Source organism: Vipera berus, assembly GCF_964194415.1.
Source record: "Vipera berus genome assembly, chromosome: 1".
NCBI lineage: Eukaryota > Metazoa > Chordata > Lepidosauria > Squamata > Viperidae > Vipera > Vipera berus.
The window spans coordinates 253,876,821-253,899,129 of NC_138202.1; the positions used below are offsets into that span (position 1 = coordinate 253,876,821).

The 22,309-nt window shown below is 39.4% G+C and overlaps 1 protein-coding gene across 2 annotated transcripts in view; it reads left to right on the forward strand.

The window, feature by feature from the left end:
* The window catches only part of AFG1L (AFG1 like ATPase), a 72,953-nt gene extending 58,653 nt beyond the window's left edge, over positions 1 to 14,300 (forward strand). For both annotated transcript variants that reach the window (XM_081313858.1, XM_081313859.1), the window contains exons 11-13: positions 1,452 to 1,592; positions 7,526 to 7,639; positions 13,813 to 14,300. In XM_081313858.1, the coding sequence (XP_081169984.1) occupies positions 1,452 to 1,592; positions 7,526 to 7,639; positions 13,813 to 13,959 (402 nt within the window). In that variant the 3' untranslated portion in view covers positions 13,960 to 14,300. The remainder of the gene's footprint in view (positions 1 to 1,451; positions 1,593 to 7,525; positions 7,640 to 13,812) is intronic.
* The last annotated feature ends 8,009 nt before the right edge of the window (positions 14,301 to 22,309 follow it).

Below are 22,309 nucleotides of genomic sequence, written 5' to 3' on the forward strand. Positions count from 1 at the left end.
CCTAAGTGTAAAACCTTACTTTTCTCTACATTTTAATTTCATTTTATTAGCTAGGGCCCAGTGTTCAAGTCTGTTGAGATCCTTCTGAATCTTGAGCCTGTCTTCTGGGGTGTTAGCTATTCCTGCCAGCTTGGTGTCGTCTGCAAATTTGATTAATTCCCCTACTGGGCACACTTTGTCAGCAGCAGTAGGAAGAAGATGGTGAAGGTCAGCTGTGGGTGAGAAGGCCAGTGGAGCACAGGGCTATGGGAGTGGCTGGGGCTTTACCCTATGGCACTCAGGTGGCTGGCCACAGGACAGGTCTTCGGGTGGCACTTAGTGATGCTGGAGCTGAAGCACATGGCTGATAGTGGCTGGCTGACACTGCTGAGGGCCCTGGACCTCTACTTCAACTGTGGAACTGCCACGAGTGCCACTGTGCAGGGCAGCCAAAAGGGCAGAGATGGGGAGGGGAGTTGAAGCTCACTGACAATTGTAACTGTGAACTGGCTGCCAGGCAGCCAGATTTTTAGCACATGATTATGAGATGCTGCAATGGCCATAACTTCAGGGACCAGACATACCTTTTGTTCAGTGCTTCCACAACTTCAAATAGTCACTAAACGAATAGTCATTAACCAAGGACTGCCTGTATAAGTTTTTACCTTTCGGTTCAGAAACGGTTATAGAAGGTGAGCTGTGTTAATCCAGGGAGGAATGGGACAACTTGCCACAGCCAACTCACTACCACAGCCAACTCGCCATGGCCAGCTTGCCAAAGCCAACTTGACACAGCCAACTCGCTGCCGGACAACTCACTGCAGACAATTTAACAATTCTATTTAATTATTTAAAACAAATTAAAAATTATTTTAATTTTTACCATTCACATTTCATTCTGTCCTTCCTTTTGCATCCTTTCTTTAATGATTCTTTTTCAACATTTCTTTGATATTACTGTAAGTTTTGTCTTGCAATGAGTTGCCCCACGGCAAATTGGCCATGGCGAATTGTCCGGCAGCGAGTTGGCCATGCCGGGTTGGCTGCAGTGCGTTGGCTGTGGCAACTTCTCATAGACCCGGAGTCCAGGGTAGTTCAAATAAAAAAGATTCTGGTGCTATAAGTGATGTTTTGCTAAACTTACCCCTTTTTTTTCAGTCTTATCCTACTTTATTACAGTATAGACATGAGAATAAAGGAAAAGGCATGCTTTTAATCAATTGGAACAAAATGTGCATGTTTATTAAAATCCATATATTTAGTTTTCCCTCTCCTTTTCTGAGGGGGAAGCAAAATGGAAAAGCATTTGATTGATTAGGACAAGAAAACCCAATTTTTACCATCTTGAGGAACTTTCTCTCACTGACGTGAGTGGATTTTTCAGCTGATTTAAACAGAAGTCAGCATTTTTGTTTCCTTTTGAAATGCGACTGTCAATCTATTGGTTTCCCACTTTGTATTTCCCATTTCAGCCTCTTGGAGCCAGTGATTATTTGGAAATATCCAAGAATTTTGATCTGGTTTTTGTTCATAATATACCTCTCCTTACAATTGCAAAAAGAACCCAAGCTCGACGCTTCATCACTCTCATTGATACTTTTTATGAAAAAAAGGTAAGCATTTGGTTTGCAGGTTCTTATAAGATGAGTGCATCTTGAATTATTTTGCAAATCTGAATGTTAATTAATTAATTAATGCCTGGCAAAGCATCAGCATATATGCATTGATCACACTGCATTACCATGTGAGCTATCCAAGCCTTGACTGTTAAGATTAATGTGTTGTCTAATTGTATTTAAATTACTGCATTTTCTCCTTTAGTTGCCAGCTGCATTTAAATTTACAATGGCTCAGCAGTTAAAGACACTGAGCTTGTCAACTTGAGAGCTGACAGCCCAGGTTCGAGAACTGAGCTTCGCGCAATGGGGTGAGCTCCTGTTACTTGCCCCAGCTCCTGCTCACATAATGATGATGATGATGACGATGATGATGATGGAAGGAACCTTGGAGGTCATCTAGTAGTCCAAAACCCTGCTCAGGCAGGAAACCCTACCATTTCAGACAAATGGCTGTCCAGTCTCTTCTTAAAAACTTCCAATGTTGGAACATTCACAGCTTCTGGAGGCAGGTTGTACCACTGATTAATTGTTCTAACTGTCAGGAAATTTCTCCTTAGTTCTAGGTTGCTTCTCTCTTTGGTTAGTTTCCATCCATTGCTTTTTGTCCTGCCTTCGGGTGCTTTGGAGAATAGCTTGACTCCCTCTTCCTTATGGCAACCCCTGAGATATTGGAACACTGTTATCATGTCCCCCCTCATCCTTCTCTTCATTAAACTAGACATACCCAATTCCAGCAACCGTTCCAACATCTTTTTTACATCGTGGTGACCAATACTGGATGCAGTATTCCAAGTGTGGCCTTACCAAGGCATTGTAAAGTGGTATTAACACTTCACGTGATCTTGATTCTCTCCTTCTGTTAATGCAGTGTAGTAGTTTGAAAGCATGCAAATGTGAGTAGATAAATAGATACCACTTTGGTGGGAAAGTAACAGCATTCTCTACACCTTTGGGGTATAGCCATGCTGGCCAAATAACCACGGAAATAGTCTTTGGACAACGCTGTCTGCCTTGGCCAAGAAACGGAGATGAGCATCGCAGTGCAGATCGGGTACGACTGACAGGAAAACCTTTACTTTTTTTTTTAAAGCTAGATGAAGTCACTAAAGCAGCAACATTGTCAGTGACTAGTAAAGATTAGGATTAAGATAACCAAGCAGATGTGACTGAATTTCCACATAGTGTTTTTTATTCAACAAATGGGCAACTTTAGGATTTGTAAGCAAAATGTGTAAGTCTTGTGTCTCACTTTATGGAATTGCACCTTCACAAAAAGGGAAAACAAAACTGGGCATTCAAACAGTCTAAAAGGCAGAGCGGTTAAACCTTCTATGGGATAAAAATATGCCATTAAATTCTTTTGTTGGTTTTGTTGCAAAAGAAAACAAAACCCTTACAAGAGCAGCCTCTTGAAAAATTAAAAACGAAAGGTATGTGACACATCAAAATTTTCAAACAAACATTTGTGCAGATATACCTGCCTCCAAAATTCCTATAGGTTTGTATGGAAGACTATAGATTTTTTTTTAAAAAAAGCAGGCAGATCAGCCCAGGAAAGCCCAGATTAAACTTCCTCTCTGAGGAAATATGCATAACTCAAACAACTTTGCACAGTAGAAACAAAATGTTTCCCCCAAAGGGGGAAGAAGAGTTTCCCCCCCCCCCAGGAGAGTTCTTCTTAATCACTTTTTAAAGATGACACGGTTTGGAGTTTCAAGATGACGAAAGGAGAGAGTGAATTTGTTTTCAGCCTTTCATAACCTAGACTACTTCGGAGGCATTCATGGTAAGGGGGCCTTTTTAGACTTTTTGTTTGGATTTATGTGGAAAAGGATAGTAAGGACATTTACCTCAGATATTATGCTGATTTCCTTCATCTTCATTTGATGTTCTGCAGTGGAAAACCCTATCTGCATAATCTGTATCTCAAAAATGTAGATAACTACCAATCTATACACACACACACACACACACACAAAGAGAGATAAATTTTTGTCATTGATGTCTGCTTCCTAAGATTGAGAAAGAGTGACTGGCCTAACATCACCCACAGCCTGTTGCTAAGGTGGGAGTAGAATTTACTGCCTCCCTGTATTTGCCACCTTGAGCTGATCAAATATTTAAAAAGGTAGGATAAATTGTTTAATTTGGCCTTTGATTTTTCTTTCTTGGATCTCCTGCCAAACATTTTCATTCAATGACCCTGAATCATAATATGGGGTGTGGGGAGCACTTTATCTGGAGAGCGAAAGCATTGCTATCTACCGAATTCTTTTCCAAATAATTTTAAGATAAAAGAAAATATTCGGTCTATTTTGCTGCTGCCTCTCGTGTCAAATTCATCCGATTAAATTGTTTTAACCAATTTTGTTGAGAAATTGCACAGTGTTTTGACTCCGGACAATAGTTCTGTTCAAGCCGCTTACAGACTTTTGGTGGGTAGTTATTCCAGGTTATTTTGCGCGTGTGAGTATGTGTTGATTTAGTTTCCAAAACGCATAGGTGAGTAAAATGTTAATGAGTTTGCCCCAAAGTGATACTCAACATAAAATAAACAAGTACTCTTACTTTTAGTCTGAGTTGTGGAACCTCTAATGAAATAGTGATGATAAATGCTGCACTTAGATTTACGAAGGTTTCAATCATGGAAGGAAAATCAGCAATATTAAAACAACTTAAAAGGTTCTTTGTATTTAAGCTGATGTTTTAAAATGTAACGGAAGATATTAAGCTTCACCTTATGTGTGATTATAGATGTGCACTTAAATATTTATGCAATCAGGAAATATCGATTGAGATTAAATTATTTTTAAAAATGTACTGGGAAAGAAGGGCACACACAGAGGGGCACATACCCTCTAGTTCAGCAAGAAATGTGGGCCATTTCCAGAAAATACAGTTTCTGCTGACCAAATGCCACTCACTGGTTTTGGTTTTATTTCCTTGAGCAGCACAGCACTTCTGTATGAACAGATGTCAGAGAGATGTTTTTTATTAGCAGAACAAAGCGGGGTTACTCCTTTCCTCTAATGCAGGGGTGTCAAACTGCCGGCCCGCGGGCCGGACGCGTCACAACAAAACCGCACCCACCCCATTGCCGGCAATGGAGAAAAAGCTCCGATACGTCGCACGACGTCACGTGACATCGCGAGTTTGACATGCCTGCTCTAATGCTACACGTGTGTAATGTGTTTGGACTTTATCACAAGCATTGTTTCCCAAGTATCACCTAACCCCAGAGTTCCTGAGTTTGACCTCCTAGAGAAGGAACACCAGTGTTTCTATCCTTTTTGTGAATTTTAAGCAGCACTGTACTGTCCGGTGGTCGTCATTTTTTAAGGCAGATCACTGTCCCCCTCTCAAGTTTGTCCTTTTAGCCTGCCTCAGTGGACTTCTGTTGTGTGATCCCTTGGGCTTCTTGTATGTTGTATTTCACTTGCTGTATCCTGACATCCTGCATTTGTGAGCGTACAGTTCCACGCAAGTGGTCACCTTTACCTGAATACTTTCCTGAAGGATTTACCTTCCTTTCCGTAGGCTAACTTTGTTCACTTCTGCAATCCCTTTCATTCCAGGATCGTGTTCTGTTCTTTTGACTAAATCTTCTCCGGGAAAAGAAAAAAGGAAACCTAATTGTCCCCCCAAATACGTAGTGACAGTTTAAACTATACCTCTGCAGCTGCAGCACTGGGGAAGATTAACCCATTGGGTGATGTTTCTTTCTACCACACTAGGGAATCTGCTTGGTAGTAAAAACTACAATGGAGATTTCTTATCCTTCCCGGATAACACGAGAGAAAGTAAAACAAGGACTCCCTTGCTGCTACTGTCACTATGGCCCATAAGAACTCTTATCTGTTTTTTCATGGACATAGGAAGGGAGAGATCAGTCTATTTCTGTTCCATGTCAGTTTTCTATTTTCATAGGTACATTCATAGGATTATTTTCTCCTGTTGCCAGACGGGTTTTTTAAAATGGCTGCGCAAACTTGTGTATTTAAGTGTGTGTCTTTAAATGTATTTTCTCACAAAATAGCATGTTCAATTATATTTCATTTGAAATATATACTTGCATTTTAATTTTAATTTCTAATTGCGTGTGGGGTGAGAATTACTTTGAAATGGGAAGATGGTCTGATTATGTTGTTATCCATACATGATCCCAGAAAATGCAAATGAGTTCTCTTTAGGTCAGAATAAAATTCCCAACAGCCTGGCTTCTATTAATAACTCCCCTCAGCAGAGAGCCATGCACAAGTGTAATCCTTTTCCTATTGAACAAAGTAGAAGCATCGGAAAGGAAGCAAATAGACTAACATGTGCTTCTCTGAAATCCAACAAATGCACCCATAGTGAGACTGCAATTAAAGGAGAGGATGCTTAATGACTGTGTCTTTCAGAGGCTTGACATATTTATTACAATACCTCCCAAAAGCTAAAGGAAAGAAAACTAACCAAACGTTTCCATTCTGAGGTAAATCTCATAAGGACAAATAATATCAGTTATGTAGAAGAATCCATAATGATGCTATTGTCCTCAAGCACTGTCTAATTAGCATATATTCTCATCTCAAAATTTAAAAAAGAGGGTCCTAGAAATGCCTCTTTGTTTTAAATTAACAAGGATCACCTGGAGCTATATTTAAGACATCTAGAGATCATTTACAGAAGTCCCGGTATCTTTGCCAAAAAAAACTTCTTTCCATGGCCTTTCCTGGATGGACAGCAGCATAGTATGTCACATACTATAGTCATTCCAGAAGTCCTGAAGAAAAAAAAAAGTGTGTTTCCCAAAGGGTTTAGTGTTACTAGCCTGCTGCGATTTTCAAAAGTTGGAAGCTGGAAAAGATTCCTTGACCATTACCTGTCCATTAAAAAAAAATGCAATTGCTTTGCATCTCTTTCCTGCCAGGCAAGTATTTTTTCAGGAATTTTTGCTTTAATTGACTGAAAAATGCTGCCACCTGTAAGCTGTCATGCCAAAATGGGTAGTAGACATTTAAGAATCTATGCAGCCCTAGTGAGGAGTTTCTAAGAAAACCTGGTTTGCTTTCCTGTGTTTTGGAGCTCTTGGACAGCTGGATCTAAAAGTTTTTGTATTAGAAGGAAAGATAATGACTGGCATTACTGGATGAAGAAGTGGTTGTGTGTGTGTGTGTGTGTGTGTGTGTGTGTGTGTGTGTGTGTTTGTGTGTGTGTATTTTAGACCTGTATTCCAACAGCTGTCCACAGGCCTCTAATCCAAGAAGTTGACAGGGATTATATATGCATGCTTCCCTGCCTTCTTGGTTTTTTCCCTGAGCTGAAAGGTTTTGGAATCCCTCACCTGATTTTTCCCTGCATCTTAATAATGTATAAGGCAAAAATATTTTTAAAAACTGAATGAAAACAGACTGTCATCTAAATTTGAGTTAGTGATGATATAGTGCGATGGCCTGACGTGTAAATACAATAAGTACCTTTTTGATTGAGGTGAAAATAGCAATTCAGTATCTAGTGTATATTTGTTTCTTTATTTTAAAAGCTGTTGCAAAAATAAGACAAATAATAAAAAAAATATTATAATATTAAAAGTTATTTGTAACTGAATGAAAGTGCCACCTGTATACCCTTTCTGCATTGTTCAGGAGTGCAATTTATACCACCAAAATCAGAAATCTGTTGCCTACCTCAGTTGTTATAAGTGGACTTTCAAAAGTATTCTGCTCAAAAACAAAAGAAAACATTGAATGAATGAATGAATGAATAAACATCAATCCTTCCATTCCTCATCATCCAGTCAGAGCTGAAGAAGCTTCTTGGATGAGAAGCGAAACGTCTTCTAAGAGAAAAAAAAGTCCAGTTGCCTCATGAAAAAGCATCTTTGGGACTTGGGAGAAATAAGAACTCTCTAAATGATGAACTTCAGCCATTTTTCTTTGTTCCAGGTGCGTATTATTTGCTCTGCATCAGCTCCCCTCCAGAGTATATTTATTCAAGCGGACCATGATAGTGGACTGGATGAGAAAAGAGTATTGATGGATGATTTGGGGTTGAGCCAGGTAAGCACTGTGAACATTAGTGCCTTTGTTACGAGAGAGCATAATTGCTTTGGGTCTGTGTGCTGGCATTACTGTAAAACAAAAAATCATTTTAGAGGGTCATCCTGCAGCTTTCCTGCAGGTTCAGTGTAGCATTTTTCCTTCTGCCGTAATTTAATGTAATGCTATTTATTTATGGATTAGGATCATAAATGTTCACAAATCTAGGAATATATTTCTAATGCAGTGAAAATATTGGGTCAACTGTTGCAAGTTCCTCAAATGCAAATTCACTGTACTTGTTTTGCTCAAGACATTAAACTTTGTATCAGTTAGAAGTTCTGTTAGAATAGGGAGCATCTATAAGCGTCTTTTTTTACTTTAGGTTTACATGGAAGGGAGCTGATACACACCACTTCCCGCAATATGCATAAAAAACAAAACAAAACCCCACTGCAGTCATTCATAAATATTCATTAATGCGCAATATCTTCTTGTGAATGCTTTATCATTTACCCCCCCAATATATATATATATATATATATATATATATATATATATATATATATATATATATATATATATATATATATATATATATATATATATATATATATATATATATATATATATATATATATATATATATATATATATATATATATATATATATATATATATATATATATATATATATATATATATATATATATATGTGTGTGTGTGTGTGTGTGTGTGTGTGTGTTTTCTGAGTGAGGTTTTCGCGGGTGCCTGTATGTGGATCCTTGGTTTTTCGGGTTTTTCCCCGCGTAGAACTAGAGGTGTAGGCGCAACGTTTCGACGGAATCCCATCCGTCATCATCAGGCTTTAGCTTCCTTCTTCTGGGAGAAGCATGTGGCTGTTTGTTCCTCTTTTTTGTTTGTTCCTCTGGCAGTTTAAAAAAGAGGAACAAACAGCCACATGCTTCTCCCAGAAGAAGGAAGCTAAAGCCTGATGATGACGGATGGGATTCCGTCGAAACGTTGCGCCTACACCTCTAGTTCTACGCGGGGAAAAACCCGAAAAACCAAGGATCCATATATATATATATATATATATATATATATATATATATAAAGGTAAAGGTTCCCCCGCACATCCGTGCTAGTCGTTTCCGACTCTAGGGGCCGGTGCTCATCTCCGTTTCAAAGCCGAAGAGCCAGCGCTTGTCCAAGGACATCTCCGTGGTCATGTGGCCGGCATGACTAGATGCCAAAGGCACACGGAACGCTGTTACCTTCCCACCGGAGTGGTACCTATATTTCTACTTGCATTTTTACGTGCTTTCGAACTGCTAGGTTGGCAGAAGCTGGGACGAGTAACAGGCGCTCACTCTGTTACGCGGCACTCGGGATTCGACCCGCCAAACTGCCGACCTTCTGATCAACAAGCTCAGCGTCCTAACCCACTGAGCCACCGCGTCCCTTATATATATATATATATATATATATATGTGTGTGTGTGTGTGTGTGTGTGTGTGTGTGTGTGTGTGTGTGTGTAAATTTTAAATTGCTAACGAAGAATTAAGGGAGACTGATATGCATTTCAAACTTATTAGTTTTCATCAGTCAGCCATACCCTTCTGAGGTTCGAACTTCAGAAGGGTATGGCTGACTGATGAAAACTAATAAGTTTGAAATGCATATCAGTCTCCCTTAATTCTTTGTTAGCAATTTAAAATTTACACAAATATGAGCTGTCACCGGTGTGACTACTGCCTGTCGATGGCCTTCAGGTTAGGCTGACACAGGAAATAAAGATTTGTCCCATGTTTGGGGCCTAGCAAGGTAATCTAAAAATAGTTAACAAGCATTTGACATATATATATATATATATATATATATATATATATATATATATATATATATATATATATATATATATATATATATATATATATATATATATATATATATATATATATATATATATATATATATATATATATATATATATATATATATATATATATATATATATATATATATATATATATATATATATATATATATATATATATATATATATATTAATTGCAGAGTGAGAATTCTTGAGTTAACTGCTGCAAATGAAAAATTACTATCAGCATTTACCAATGAAAATAGATTTACTGGGCATTAAGTACTCTTTTGCTAAGCTGCTGAAAGGTTACAAAAGGATTGTTTCAGTCACTCTCCTGTGCCTTTCTTGGTAAAGGTCATCAGGGCCACAGAACTCCAAAACGATACCTATACGATTGGCTTTCTTCAAGAGAGCCTGGACCTTTATCTGTATAGTCTTTAGCTGACTTTGCACCCAAACCCTAGAGTTTGTGGGTGTCATCAAGCTATTGAATCTAACCCTTTGCTCAGAGGAGGAATTCTGAGCAATTCTCAACCAATGGTTGTTTGGCCACCATTTGAAATCTCCAGGGATGGTTTGTGGATGAGAAACACTTTTTTTTCCTGGAAAACAAAGGTAGGTCTGTTTCTATGGTGCTTTTTGGTTTTTTTGAAACATTGATATGATAAAAATGCCAGACTTAACTAGCTCAGAGGATTTTTAAAAAGTGACATAGATAGTAACTTACTGACAAAGATTGACTCTCAGTATTATTCAGAACCAATGTAATCAATGTACTTTTCAACTTAAAGCTATTTCTAATCAAGATTGATAATTACTAAAAAAAAAAGTTGGGATTTGTTCTGAAATATTAGCTAATTGCTTCCAATAGAAATTTTGGATAAAATGTTTAAAATATTTTCATGTTTTCTTAAAATCTCTTCTCCCTTCATATACCATATCCAATGTTTTTTTTTCCAGTGTAATTTTAAAACTTTTCATCTTGATGGTTTGTTGATTTAATGGAAATGCAAAAGGAAGACAAAAGGATTCAGACGCTATTGCTATTAGGGCCGTATTCCAATTTGGTGGGGACCGTAACCCTGACACGGAATAAAGCAATTCTGAAAACTTTCTAGGCAGGACAAAGGCAATTAAAAATGCCCTTAAAATCCTTCATGTATCTCCCTTTCTATATGTATTTCATTCACTGGAAAGGACAGGGTAGCAAACGCAAAAGGGGATTATTATTTTTCCTGGAAAGTACCATATAGCACATATTCTGGAACACCTTGGTGGGAAGGTCAAGCTTTGGATTGGAGACCAGACAGCTCTATCCTCAGATGATCCTTTCTGACAATTTGCCCCAGTCCCAGCAGGTTTGGGACAGGCTTTGTTCATGGCAATGGAGAGAGCAATGGATGTACAGTTGCAAGAAAAAGTATGTGAATCCTTTGGGATTACGTGGAGTTTTGCATGAATTGGCCATAAAATGTGCTCTAAACATTATGCAAGTCACAACAATAGAAAAACACAGTCTGCTGAAAATAATACTACACAAACATTAGCTGTTGTCATGTGTTAATTGAACATAACATGTAAACATTCACACTGCAGGGTGGAAAAAGTATGTGAACCCCTAGCCTAAAGACTTCTCCAAGAGCTAAGTGGAGCCAGGAGTGAGCCAACCTTGACTCCAATCAGTGTGATGATATTGGATGTGTTGCTGACAGCTGTCCTGCCCTTTAAAAACACACACCTGTTTTGGGTTTACTGGTCTCAAGAAGCACTGTCTGATGTGAACCATGCCTTGCAGAAAAGAGCTCTCAGAAGACCTATGATCAAGAATTGTTGACTTGCATGAAGCTGGAAAGGGTTACAAAAGTATCTCCAAAAGCCTTGATGTTCATGTGTCCACGGTAAGACAGACTGTCTACAAATGGAGAAAGTTTAGCACTGTTGCTACTCTCCCTAGGCGTGGTCGTCCTGTAAAAATGACTGCAAGAGCACAACGCATAATGCTTAATGAGGTAAAGAAGAATCCTAGAGTGTCAGCTAAAGACCTACAGAAATGTCTGGCACATGCTAACATTTTTGTTGACACATCTACAATAAGGAAAACATTAAACAAGAATGGAGTACATGGGAGGACACCACGGAGGAAGCCATTGCTGTCCAAAAAAAATATTGCAGCACGTTTGAAGTTTGCAAAAGAGCACCTGGATGTTCCACAGCACTACTGGCAAAATATACTGTGGACAGATGAAACCAAAATTGAGTTGTTTGGGAAAAACACACAACACTATGCGTGGAGAAAAAAAGGCACAGCACACCAACATCAAAACCTCATCCCCACTGTAAAACATGGTGGAGGGAGCATCATGGTTTGGGGCTGCTTTGCTGCCTCAGGGCCTGGATGGATTGTTGTCATTGATGGGAAAATGAATTCCAGAGTTTATCAGGACATTTTGCAGGAAAACGTATGACCATCTGTCCGCCAACTGAAGCTCCACAGAGGATGGGTGATGCAACAGGACAGTGACCCAAAGCATACAAGTAATTCAACAAAACAATGGCTTCAACAGAACAGAATACGCCTTCTGGAGTGGCCCAGTCAGAGTTCTGACCTCAACCCGATTGAAATGCTGTGGCATGACCTTAAGGGAGCGATTCACACCAGACATCCCAAGAATATTGCTACGCTGAAACAGTTTTGTGCAGAGGAGTGGTCCAAAATTACTCCAGATTGTTGTGCAGGTCTGATCTGCAACTACAGGAAACGTTTGGTTGAGGTTATTGCTGCTAAAGGAGGGTCAACCAGTTATTAAGTCCAAAGGTTCACATACTTTTTCCACCTTGCACTGTGAATGTTTCCATCTTATGTTCAATTAAAACATGACAACAGCTAATGTTTGTGTAGTATTATTTTAAGCAGACTGTGTTTTTCTATTGTTGTGACTTGCATGATGTTTAGAGCGCATTTTATGGCCAATTCATGCAAAACTCCACATAATCCCAAAGGGTTCACATACTTTTTCTTGCAACTGTATATTCACTGCCACAGCGGTCTTTGCCCACTGTCGTGCAGGACCTCTTTTATAAAGTTGTTTACGTGACAGGGTTCTTACCTGCACACAACTGTTCTGTTTTTCTAACCTCCTCATTCTCTTTTTACATTCTCTGTAAAAGAAGTTTAAAAAACCCTAATACCTGACACCCTCTCCACTGTTTCCTGTGAAATTTGGGATTTGGCCCTTCTAACCATCTTGCTTACCTGAAAGGTAATTCCATTCTAGTGAAGCGTAAAAAACAAAGGCATGGATACATTTATACATTTCTGCCCTCCTGACGCTAGGTAATGTTAGGTTAGGTAAGGGGAGTTTTATTTATTTATTTAGCGTATGACATCTATAGAGGTCATGCAGTCGCTGATATACAACACTGATAAAAACACATTATACATACAAACACAAGTAAAACATCAACCAAATACACGTAAATAAAGTTTGGGAGTGTTTAGAAAGTAATGGGAGTGGTTAGGGTAGACATGTCAAACACAAGGCCCGGGGGCCAGATCCGGCCCGCGAAGTGGTTTCATGTGGCCCACGAAGCCATCCTGGAAACAGTGACGGAACGGCCCCCACTGCCTTGGCCCTGGCCCAGAGACCCTCCTTCTGCCAGAGACCCTCAGATCTGTCCCACTCCTGCCCAGGCCCCCATAGGCACCCTTGATGGGAACGATGTAGAGCTGGCCATGCCCACCCAGTAGGCCATACACACTAGCCACGCCCACCCAGTAGGCCACGCCCACCCTGGCCATACCCACCCGGCCCCTTGAGGGCAACTGCAATGGTGATGCGGCCCTCAGTGAAATTGAGTTTGACACCCCTGGGTTAGGGTTAGGGTTTCCTGTTAATGTTTCAGAAATTGGAGTAAGTTGAGATGGGCTGTCTCCTGGATCTGGATACAGGTGAGGCTCCCCTTTGAGCCAAAGATCCAGTTGCAAAGTTGGTTTGTTGGCCTATGTGCCTTCCTCTTTGTTATAGGTTGCCCTCATTTAATGACCACAATTGGGACTGGCAACTTGATTGTTAAGTGGTCACTAAATTCTTTACACACCTCTAAAGGTCACAAATGCAGGGAGTGGTCATAAAGTTGTTTTTTCATGACTGTCCTAACTGCAAATGGTTGCTAAACCAGGGCGATCTGTACTAAAGAATTCTTTGGGTTGCTGTGCAGTGGAATTTCATAACTGAGGATCCACGATGAAGAAGGAGCCCACGATGGCTTTTTTTCCAGTAATTCCTGTACTTTTATTTTTATGTGTCTCTAGGATTCAGCTGAAGCACTTTCTATGTTTACGGGAGAGGAAGAGATATTTGCCTTTCAACGTACTATCTCGCGACTTACTGAAATGCAGACAGAGCAATACTGGAAAGATGGGGATCGGAGCAAAAAAAAGCTGCAGCCAGAAAGTTAAAAATAAAGAGTAACTGAAAAGAAAAAGAGCATTTTTAAAGAGGCGCATTAACTAACTTGACACTTTATGTTAGTGTTAAAAACTACAGCATTATTTACTGCCCCCCTTGAATACCAATCTATAGATATAATTTTATTTAGTCTAGCACGAAAACTTCATTGACCAAATAAAAATTTCCTTTTAATTGATGATGACTGGAAAAATAGATAAAACATATTTATTATTGGCCATAATCACACTGTGGTTTGCACAAATAAAAGATACGAGGTGGAAATATTAAATGCATATTCTGAATCTATCAATCTCTGTTCTATTGTTGAAAAATAAAATATGCAAATGTACCTGGAGTATCCTTGATTTTTAAAAATTGTTTTCTTTTAGGTAGCAATTGAAAATTTAATATACCGTATATTCACAAAATCCCCTGTGTTGCATAGATTTGCAGTATTCCAATGGCCACTTAGTGTGTACTGCTTCTGTTTTTCTGCTGCCACAATATGCTAAAGTGATACAGTTTCCTATTTTATTTATTTATTCATCATATTTATAGTATATAGCCATCCATCTCTCAGACAAGTGACTGAGTGACATATAACAAAGCTAAAAACAATATATACAAACAAATATTAATATTATGATCCACAGCATACCCTTTCTGCTAGATCTGGTGGAAGGGGCAGCTGTAATCAGAATGGGTGGTCCCTCAAATAACCTTCAGATATATATTAATATGTATCATATTTTTCCTATTTCTTTTTCTCACCCTCCCATACCTGGATACACTACCTCTCTCTCTCTCTCTCTCTCTCTTGAAAAACAAACCATCTTTCAAATAATTCAAGCTGGCTTAGCTCTTTGAGAGATTTGTTCACTGTCAATGCATTTCACAGCATCGCTTGATTCCCATGACAAGGAACTGAGCAGCACATTGATACCACCCAACTCCAAGCTTGGAGAGATTCTACCAACTTTTTTTTCCCCACATCTGGAATTTTTACGCCAGTGGCCTCCCAACCAGACAAAAACAATGCTTACATTCTATTGAAATATAAGCATTCAAAGCATGACCTTCATTGCAAGCAAACGGCAGGAAGGGATGAAGCGTGATTAGCGTGCTGTAGATTGGCATGACATTACAGGTAAATTGCTCCACAGCTTTGCACCCTCTGAATAAGGCAACTCTTTCTGAGCTCTTTTATACATTTCTGTGGAGCAATCAGTCCAGCCCTGGGAGTGCGCAGCTGTTGCAGGAGGCTAACCCAGCCTTAGTACTTGTGAGGGAAGGTATTTAACTATTAGTATAATTATTGTGATTGCAAATATTGAAAAATTAGGGAAACACCTGTAATATGTGAGATTTATGGCAGCCATTGCACAAAATGCCTCTATCCCACGATTAAAATAATGATTTATCTTCATACAAACCAGTTATAAAAGGTTTTTTATTTAATGAGTGAAAGTAATAATAGATTACTTTAAAAGTGTTTATCATTAGAAATCATGGCCTTTACTGTATTATATTTTGGTACTACATTAAACTTACTTAAATATAATTTGGTGTGTATAAATTTAATATCGAAAGAGCAATTCATTTCCCAAATATAGTAACTGTCTCAGCATTCATCTCAGGCATCCTTGATCCCAATTATCAGTATCTAAAAATATCTGACTCCATTATTTCAAAATTAGTACCTATCTTTTTGTTTCTGATACGTGAGAATTCATGTCATTTTTCAGAGAGGCTTTGGAACAATCTAGGACCTTATTATAACTAAAAACTTCATGCAATCATTATAATCACATCCGGGGCATTGTTGCACCTTAAAATAAGTCACCAGAACCCAACTTAATCAGATGCATGAAGGCTAATCCTAATTTAGTATACTGTACAACTTTTGTTTTCGTTGCAATACATTGGCAGGCAAGTTCTCTGAAAGTTTCCATATACTTCCTCTGTTCACGTTTACTACTACTACTATTTTTTTTTGCTTTTGTCTGTGCTTTAGATTTAGAATAGATTATAAGATTCTCGGAGCAGGGACCCTTTGAATGTATTGAATGTATTGTTTGTGAAATGCTATGTATAGAAGCCGTGCTATATAAAAATAATGTTAACCCCCCCCCGCCACTGAATATTGAGCAGCAAGTCATATGCTTCAATTATTGTTACCAATAATGGAATTATGACAGTAGGAGTAGCTTGATCTTATTGATGCACATCTTTCTTCATTGTTACTAAATTGCAGTATAAAGATTTGAAGTGATTGTCGATTTATTGCCAAAAGAACAAAAGGTATGAACCAAAGGGAGGAAAAACATGAGTGGTGATGACTGAGGGAAAGTTGAAGACCTTGGCAATGGCTATTGAACCTTCCTATTCCTATTCAGGCCTGTATAAACTCCCCATCCTTCAAATGGTCTTGAACTAGCTCATTGGCTAGGCAGAAAATTGAATCCCAGGAGAGAGGAAAGGGAGTTGGCTTCTGTAAAGGGGAAAGGGCTGCCTAAACACCCTGGATGAAACCACCAACCTAACCTGTCTGTTTCAAGGAAGATCAAATGCCATTAACTGCTAACACAGCTTATCTTTTTAGTTGGACATTTTAATTTGATATGATAGTTTGAAAGCTCCAAACTTCACAGGAGACTGTTTTAAAGCCATGTCCCTGAAAACTTCAGGCACTGGAATGAATAAATGTAATTAAACTCTCTACACCCTGGTATTTCCAGCATTTGTTTTCTGGCATCTGCAACTAGTACTGTAGTTAATCCCTCTCTGCCTAAAGTGGTCACTACCATATCTCTGGATATTATTCCCATGAGATCATTTATCCATCTGTATTGACTGATGCTGCAACCTATCTGCCTCCCCTCAATCAAGTCTGAACAAATGTAAAAAAATTAATAACCTGCAGCAAATTAAACATAGATTACCTGGATGTTCTGTACCAACTGTATAAAGAAAGGAAGTTTCTTTCAGGAAAATGTGGAAGTATCTGTGGTCTGTACTGTCATCTTACTACATTACATTGAAGCCACTTCAATATATCATCTTTTATAACTCGTGGACTTCAACTCCCAGAATTCCTGAACCAGCCATGCCGACTCAGGAATTCTGGGAGTTGAAGTCCACAAGTCATAAAAGAGCCAAGGTTCCCTACCCCTGGTCTAGTCCAATCAGATTTATCCATAGATAACAAACAATTTAAAAAAAACAACATTTATAATTCAGAGCTGCACACAACAATGAAATAATATCCTGAAATATTTTAAAGTTATATACTTTAAGTTAATGTTCTTAAATTGTTATTCAATTATCCAGGTATATATTCAATCTCTGATCCAATTTATTTATTTTTATTTTATTTTAATCCCATTTATATCCCGCCCTTCTCCGAAGACTCAGGGCGGCTTACAATCTAAGCACAAACCAATGTGCTTAGCAATAGCCTTCATTCTATGCATATGCCTGCTTATTAGGGCTTTCGCCCCCCCCCCCAAGCGGCATTATTACAAAGTCAGCTTAATTGCCCCCAACAATCTGGGTCCTCATTTTACCTACCTCGGAAGGATGGAAGGCTGAGTCAACCTTGAGCCTGGTGGGATGCGAACCTGCACTAAATGCAGGCAGCTGGTGTTACTTAAGGAGGCATTAGCCCACTGCTCCACCAAGAATAATATACTAAACATTGGGGATTGTTGTTAGTTGCGAAGTCGTGTCCGACCCATCGCGATCTCCTGGACAACGTTCCTCCAGGCAGGTGCCTTTTGGTACTGTCCATGGGGTCTAGTCTAGTCTAGTCTAGTCTAGTCTAGTCTAGTCATGCCGGCCACATGACCATGGAGACGTCCTCGGACAAGCGCTGGCTCTTCGGCTTTGAAACGGAGATGAGCACCGGCCCCTAGAGTCGGAAACGACTAGCACGCATGTGCGGGGGAACCTTTACCTTATGGGGTTTTCATGGCAAAGATACTGGAGTGGGTTGCCATTTCCTTCTCCAGTGGATCACATTTTGTCAGAACTCTCTGCTATGACCTGTCCGTCTTGGGTGGCCCTGCACGGCATAGCTCATAGCTTAACTGAATTACGCAAGCCCCTTCGCCACGACAAGGCAGTAATCCATGAAGGGGAAAACATTGGGGATAGCTAGGTGCATAGGCATATGTTGGCATCTAGCACCACCCAGTGTTCATTGTTTACAATAGAATTTTTTTACACCACTGCAGATACTATATTTTACTTGAGGCACAATCCAATTAATATTTGAATAAAAAGATCAGCCTTGAACATTGTAATATTTAACTATGATTGTTCTACACCACCGTTTGCCTAGCATGACAATCTTAAGACTCCTCCTCTCTGTTTTCTTCACTAGTGGTGGTGTGGTATCTGTGGCAGGGATTTTAGAAATTTTAAAATGTGCTGGCTGGGAAATTCTGGGAGTTGGAGTCCACATGTTTTAAAGTTGCCAAAGCTTTAAAACACGTGGACACAAAAACACAAAAAGCTGTGGAAAAAACAGGAATGGCAATCAATGCCTTCATGGCAAAAGCTGACCATTTCTTCTGAAAGTACATAACTCTTGCCAATGCAGCTTTGTCACCAACTATGTCATAGTGGCTCCAAAAAGAGTATTTCTGTTGCCACCATCCATGCTGCAATGCTGCTGCAGTTCCTTGTTGTCTACAGTAACACCATCAGTGTTGCTGTGTAGACAACAAGGAACTAATACAATTAATTTCTTGACATCTCTATCAGCAAACATAAGAGGTAGACGTCAACAGGATGTATTACTGGGTTCACATATGGTATCACGGTAAAGGTTGTTTGCTAGGTCCACAGATACGGTCAAAATTGTCAAGATGGTAGTCACAATGATGTGATTGATAACACACATTAAAAATAGGCAAAGCTTCAATAATATCACAGTCACTAATTTGACATTTTTGACCGCCGTCTCCTAGCTGTCTGAGTTTGATTTCAGTGAATCCAGCCAAATCATGGTTTATGGCTTAGCCCATGGGTGAACCTAGCAAGTAAAGAGCAAAATACTTACGAAAGCCAATTTGGTCTAGTGGCTAAGGCTAGAAAGTGGGAGACCATGAGTTCAAGTCCTGCCTTAACCATGAAAGCCAGTTGGCTGATCTTGGGCCAGTCATTCTCTCTCGGCCAACCCACCTCACAGGGTGGTTGTGGGGAAAATAGAAGGAGGAAGAAGCATTAAGTATGTTTGCTGCTTTATTTGTAAAAATAATAAAGGCAGAATACAAACAAACAAATAAATAAAATGTGATTAAAAGAGCTTATTGCATAGTGCAGGTTACTTATTTTAATTTCCAAAAACAGCTATCTGCAGCTCTGGATGGCTTACAGAGAATTTTAAAAAATCAAGAGGTGTTTTTTTTAAAAAAAATATTGTATCACTAAAAGACAGCCATGTCAAGGAAGAAAACAAAATGAAATATTACACTTTAGCAACTTCAGTTGCATCAACTAGGCATCATGCTTAACAGAGCCAGCCACCGTTTCGGCTGGCCTAGATCCTCTGAGGAGAACCAGAACCACCACTGCCTTCCTGAAAGCTAACGGAATCAGGGCTGTATAGACTTTGGAGGAGATTCTATTCTACTGGTGGAGCCACAGCAACACAGAAGACATGTTGCTTGACTCTCGTCTGGTGACATTGCTTTACTGATGGAACTTGGAGGATACAACTCTGTCCAGTTTTATAAGGCAACCAAGAATCATTGATAAAACGATGGTCCTATAAGTGTCCCTGAGCCCTAAAGCAGGGGTCCCCAACCCCCGGTCCGTGGCCCAGTACCGGTCCGCGGCATGCCAGCAACCGATCTGCACAAACAAGGAAAGCCCCATCCATGGGATGCAGGCAGCACACAAAACCACACACTCTCCGGTCCATGGAAAACCTGTCTTCACGGAACCGGTCCTTGATGCCCAAAAGGTTGGGGACTTCTGCCCTAAAGCATTATGAATATTTATTGTTCACACCTATGCCTCCAACTACTATTTTGACCAGTAGGATAGTTTTGCCGTTCTGCCCTTGCTTATGAGCATCCCAACTGCATCCAGCTGGATTCTGTGGGACCTGACAGCTGGGGCAGTGGGGCTCTGCTTAAATTTCTAGAAGCTGTACTGTTCTGACACCTGTGATTAGAACTAGGCTATAAACCTATAAAGAAAGGAGAAAAAAACCACTAGCCTACCATTTGAGTTTTAAGACTTTGCTGTTGCTTATATTCATTTTTACCCTTGTATATTTGATGAAACAACACCTGCACACATAGGAGGGGGGAAAAAGACCATGGTAGTGACAACCCCCACCTTAGGGAGTCAATAGCTCAAAATAGAGCAATTTGGGCCCATCTCTCTGTGGGAGTGAAGACACATGAGATTCTTTGCCCAGATCTGCTCATCATGGACTACGTCCTGTAGGGCAGGGGTCTCCAACCCCCAGTCCGTGGACCAGTACCGGGCCGCAGCATACCAGCAACCGGTCTGCGCAAACAAGCAAAGCCCCATCTGCAAGATGCAGGCAGCACACAAAACCACGCACCCTCCGGTCTGCGGAAAAACCTCTCTCCACGGAACCGGTCCCTGGTGCCTAAAAGGTTGGAGACCTCTGCTGTAGGGCCATAACAAAGCATAAAGCAAGAGGTAACTGATTCTCCACAGTGGAGGAGGAAGAGAGTTGGGACTTCTGGAGAATGTACAGGGGAACTGAGGAAGAAAATATATGGAGGTATTTGGCTTCCTGCCGCTGAAATGGTTTGAAAGGGACCAGCTCCTGCTATTTTCTCTTTTGCAGACTCTTAACTCTCTTACGCTTCTTGAACCAAATGCAGTATCCTGCAATAGCAATTGTCCTTAACTGTCAGTTCACAGCGAGATGGGTGGCAAAGAAATTTAATAAATAATAACAATAATCCAGTCTGATTATCTGGCTGATTGTGCGACGAATCATAATAACATCCTCAGCAGCTGCAGGAAGAATACGGTTGGTGAGTGTGTGAACATGAATGCTTATATCGATGTAGAATATTATCACAAAAGTATGGGGGTCATTGTGGGCTCAGTACTATGCCTCCATGAAAATAAAATGCTCGCTAACATATTCAGTTTGAGGCTACAATCTGAAGAAGAGTGATCCAAGACAGTTCAGTGAAGCATTTTCTTGTTTATTGAAGGCAACCTTTGTTTGACTTCAGCTACCAGCTCTAGAAGCAGACAGCACACAGATGTTTTTAATTTTTCCTTGTAGGACTCTTTTTATGGACAAAAGGTAGAGAAAAACAAAGTTATGGCCAAATTTAAAATTATCCCATCAGGGACCCTGAAAAATATATCAATGTCTAGGAAGGGTGGCCTCCTAATGCTTAATAGTTTGATTTCCACTGGGTACACTAGTTTGAGCATACCGTGGGAGGAGTTGCACTTCAAAATATCCAAAGTTTTCCAAGTCAATTACCCCTTTTCTGGCTTATTTCCTTTGTTTTTTCTCTTCACTACTAAATTCATTTGTGGGGTATGCAACATTTTCTCAGATTCTAGAACTCCCTCAGCAGGCCCACCAGTTAATTTAGCAAAGATCACTTATAATTATTGTTATTTTAACTATAGCTTTCAGGCTAGTTAGTAGAACTGCCCTTGGTTTAGCATGTGCTTTTGCTGCTGTGCAACTCTTTATCATTATGCAGTAGTCCATAACAATAAAAAAATGTCATTTAATATACGGTAATAAGTTGATAGGTTATGTTAAAATATTTTATTTTTGATCCGGGTTTATTAAATTTATATGTCACCCATCTCATAGTTCAAGGCAACTCTAGGCAGCTTATAATGCAATAAAACAGATATAAAAATAAATTATAAATATAAAAGCAGATTAAAATTACAAAGATCTGGACTACTCTGAGAGTGTTTTTCCACTTTGAAATGTAACCTACATTCTTATTAAACAAATTGTATTCACTGAAAAACACTGTAAACATGTTCGCATACACATTTATTTTTTTTGCAACCCTTGTTCTGTCCATCTCATCAAAATTTGAGAGTGCCTAAGCAGAAAATTCATGACATTGTTCCTTACTGTAGTTCAACGTAGGAAATACCAAAACTGTAATGTAAGCACCACAATAAGTTTAATGTAGTTCTAAAATGAACAAAAAGCCAGCTGTAAAGGGGAAGAAAGATGGTAGAAGTTATTCTTGCTAGCCCTGCTCTTTTTGCATTCCTGCAAAGCCACAGTCTTCATCTGGCTGTTGTTCATCAAAACAATAAGCAAACCTGGCTTTTTTTGTATGTTCCACTGACTATTTTTAGTTGCGGTTT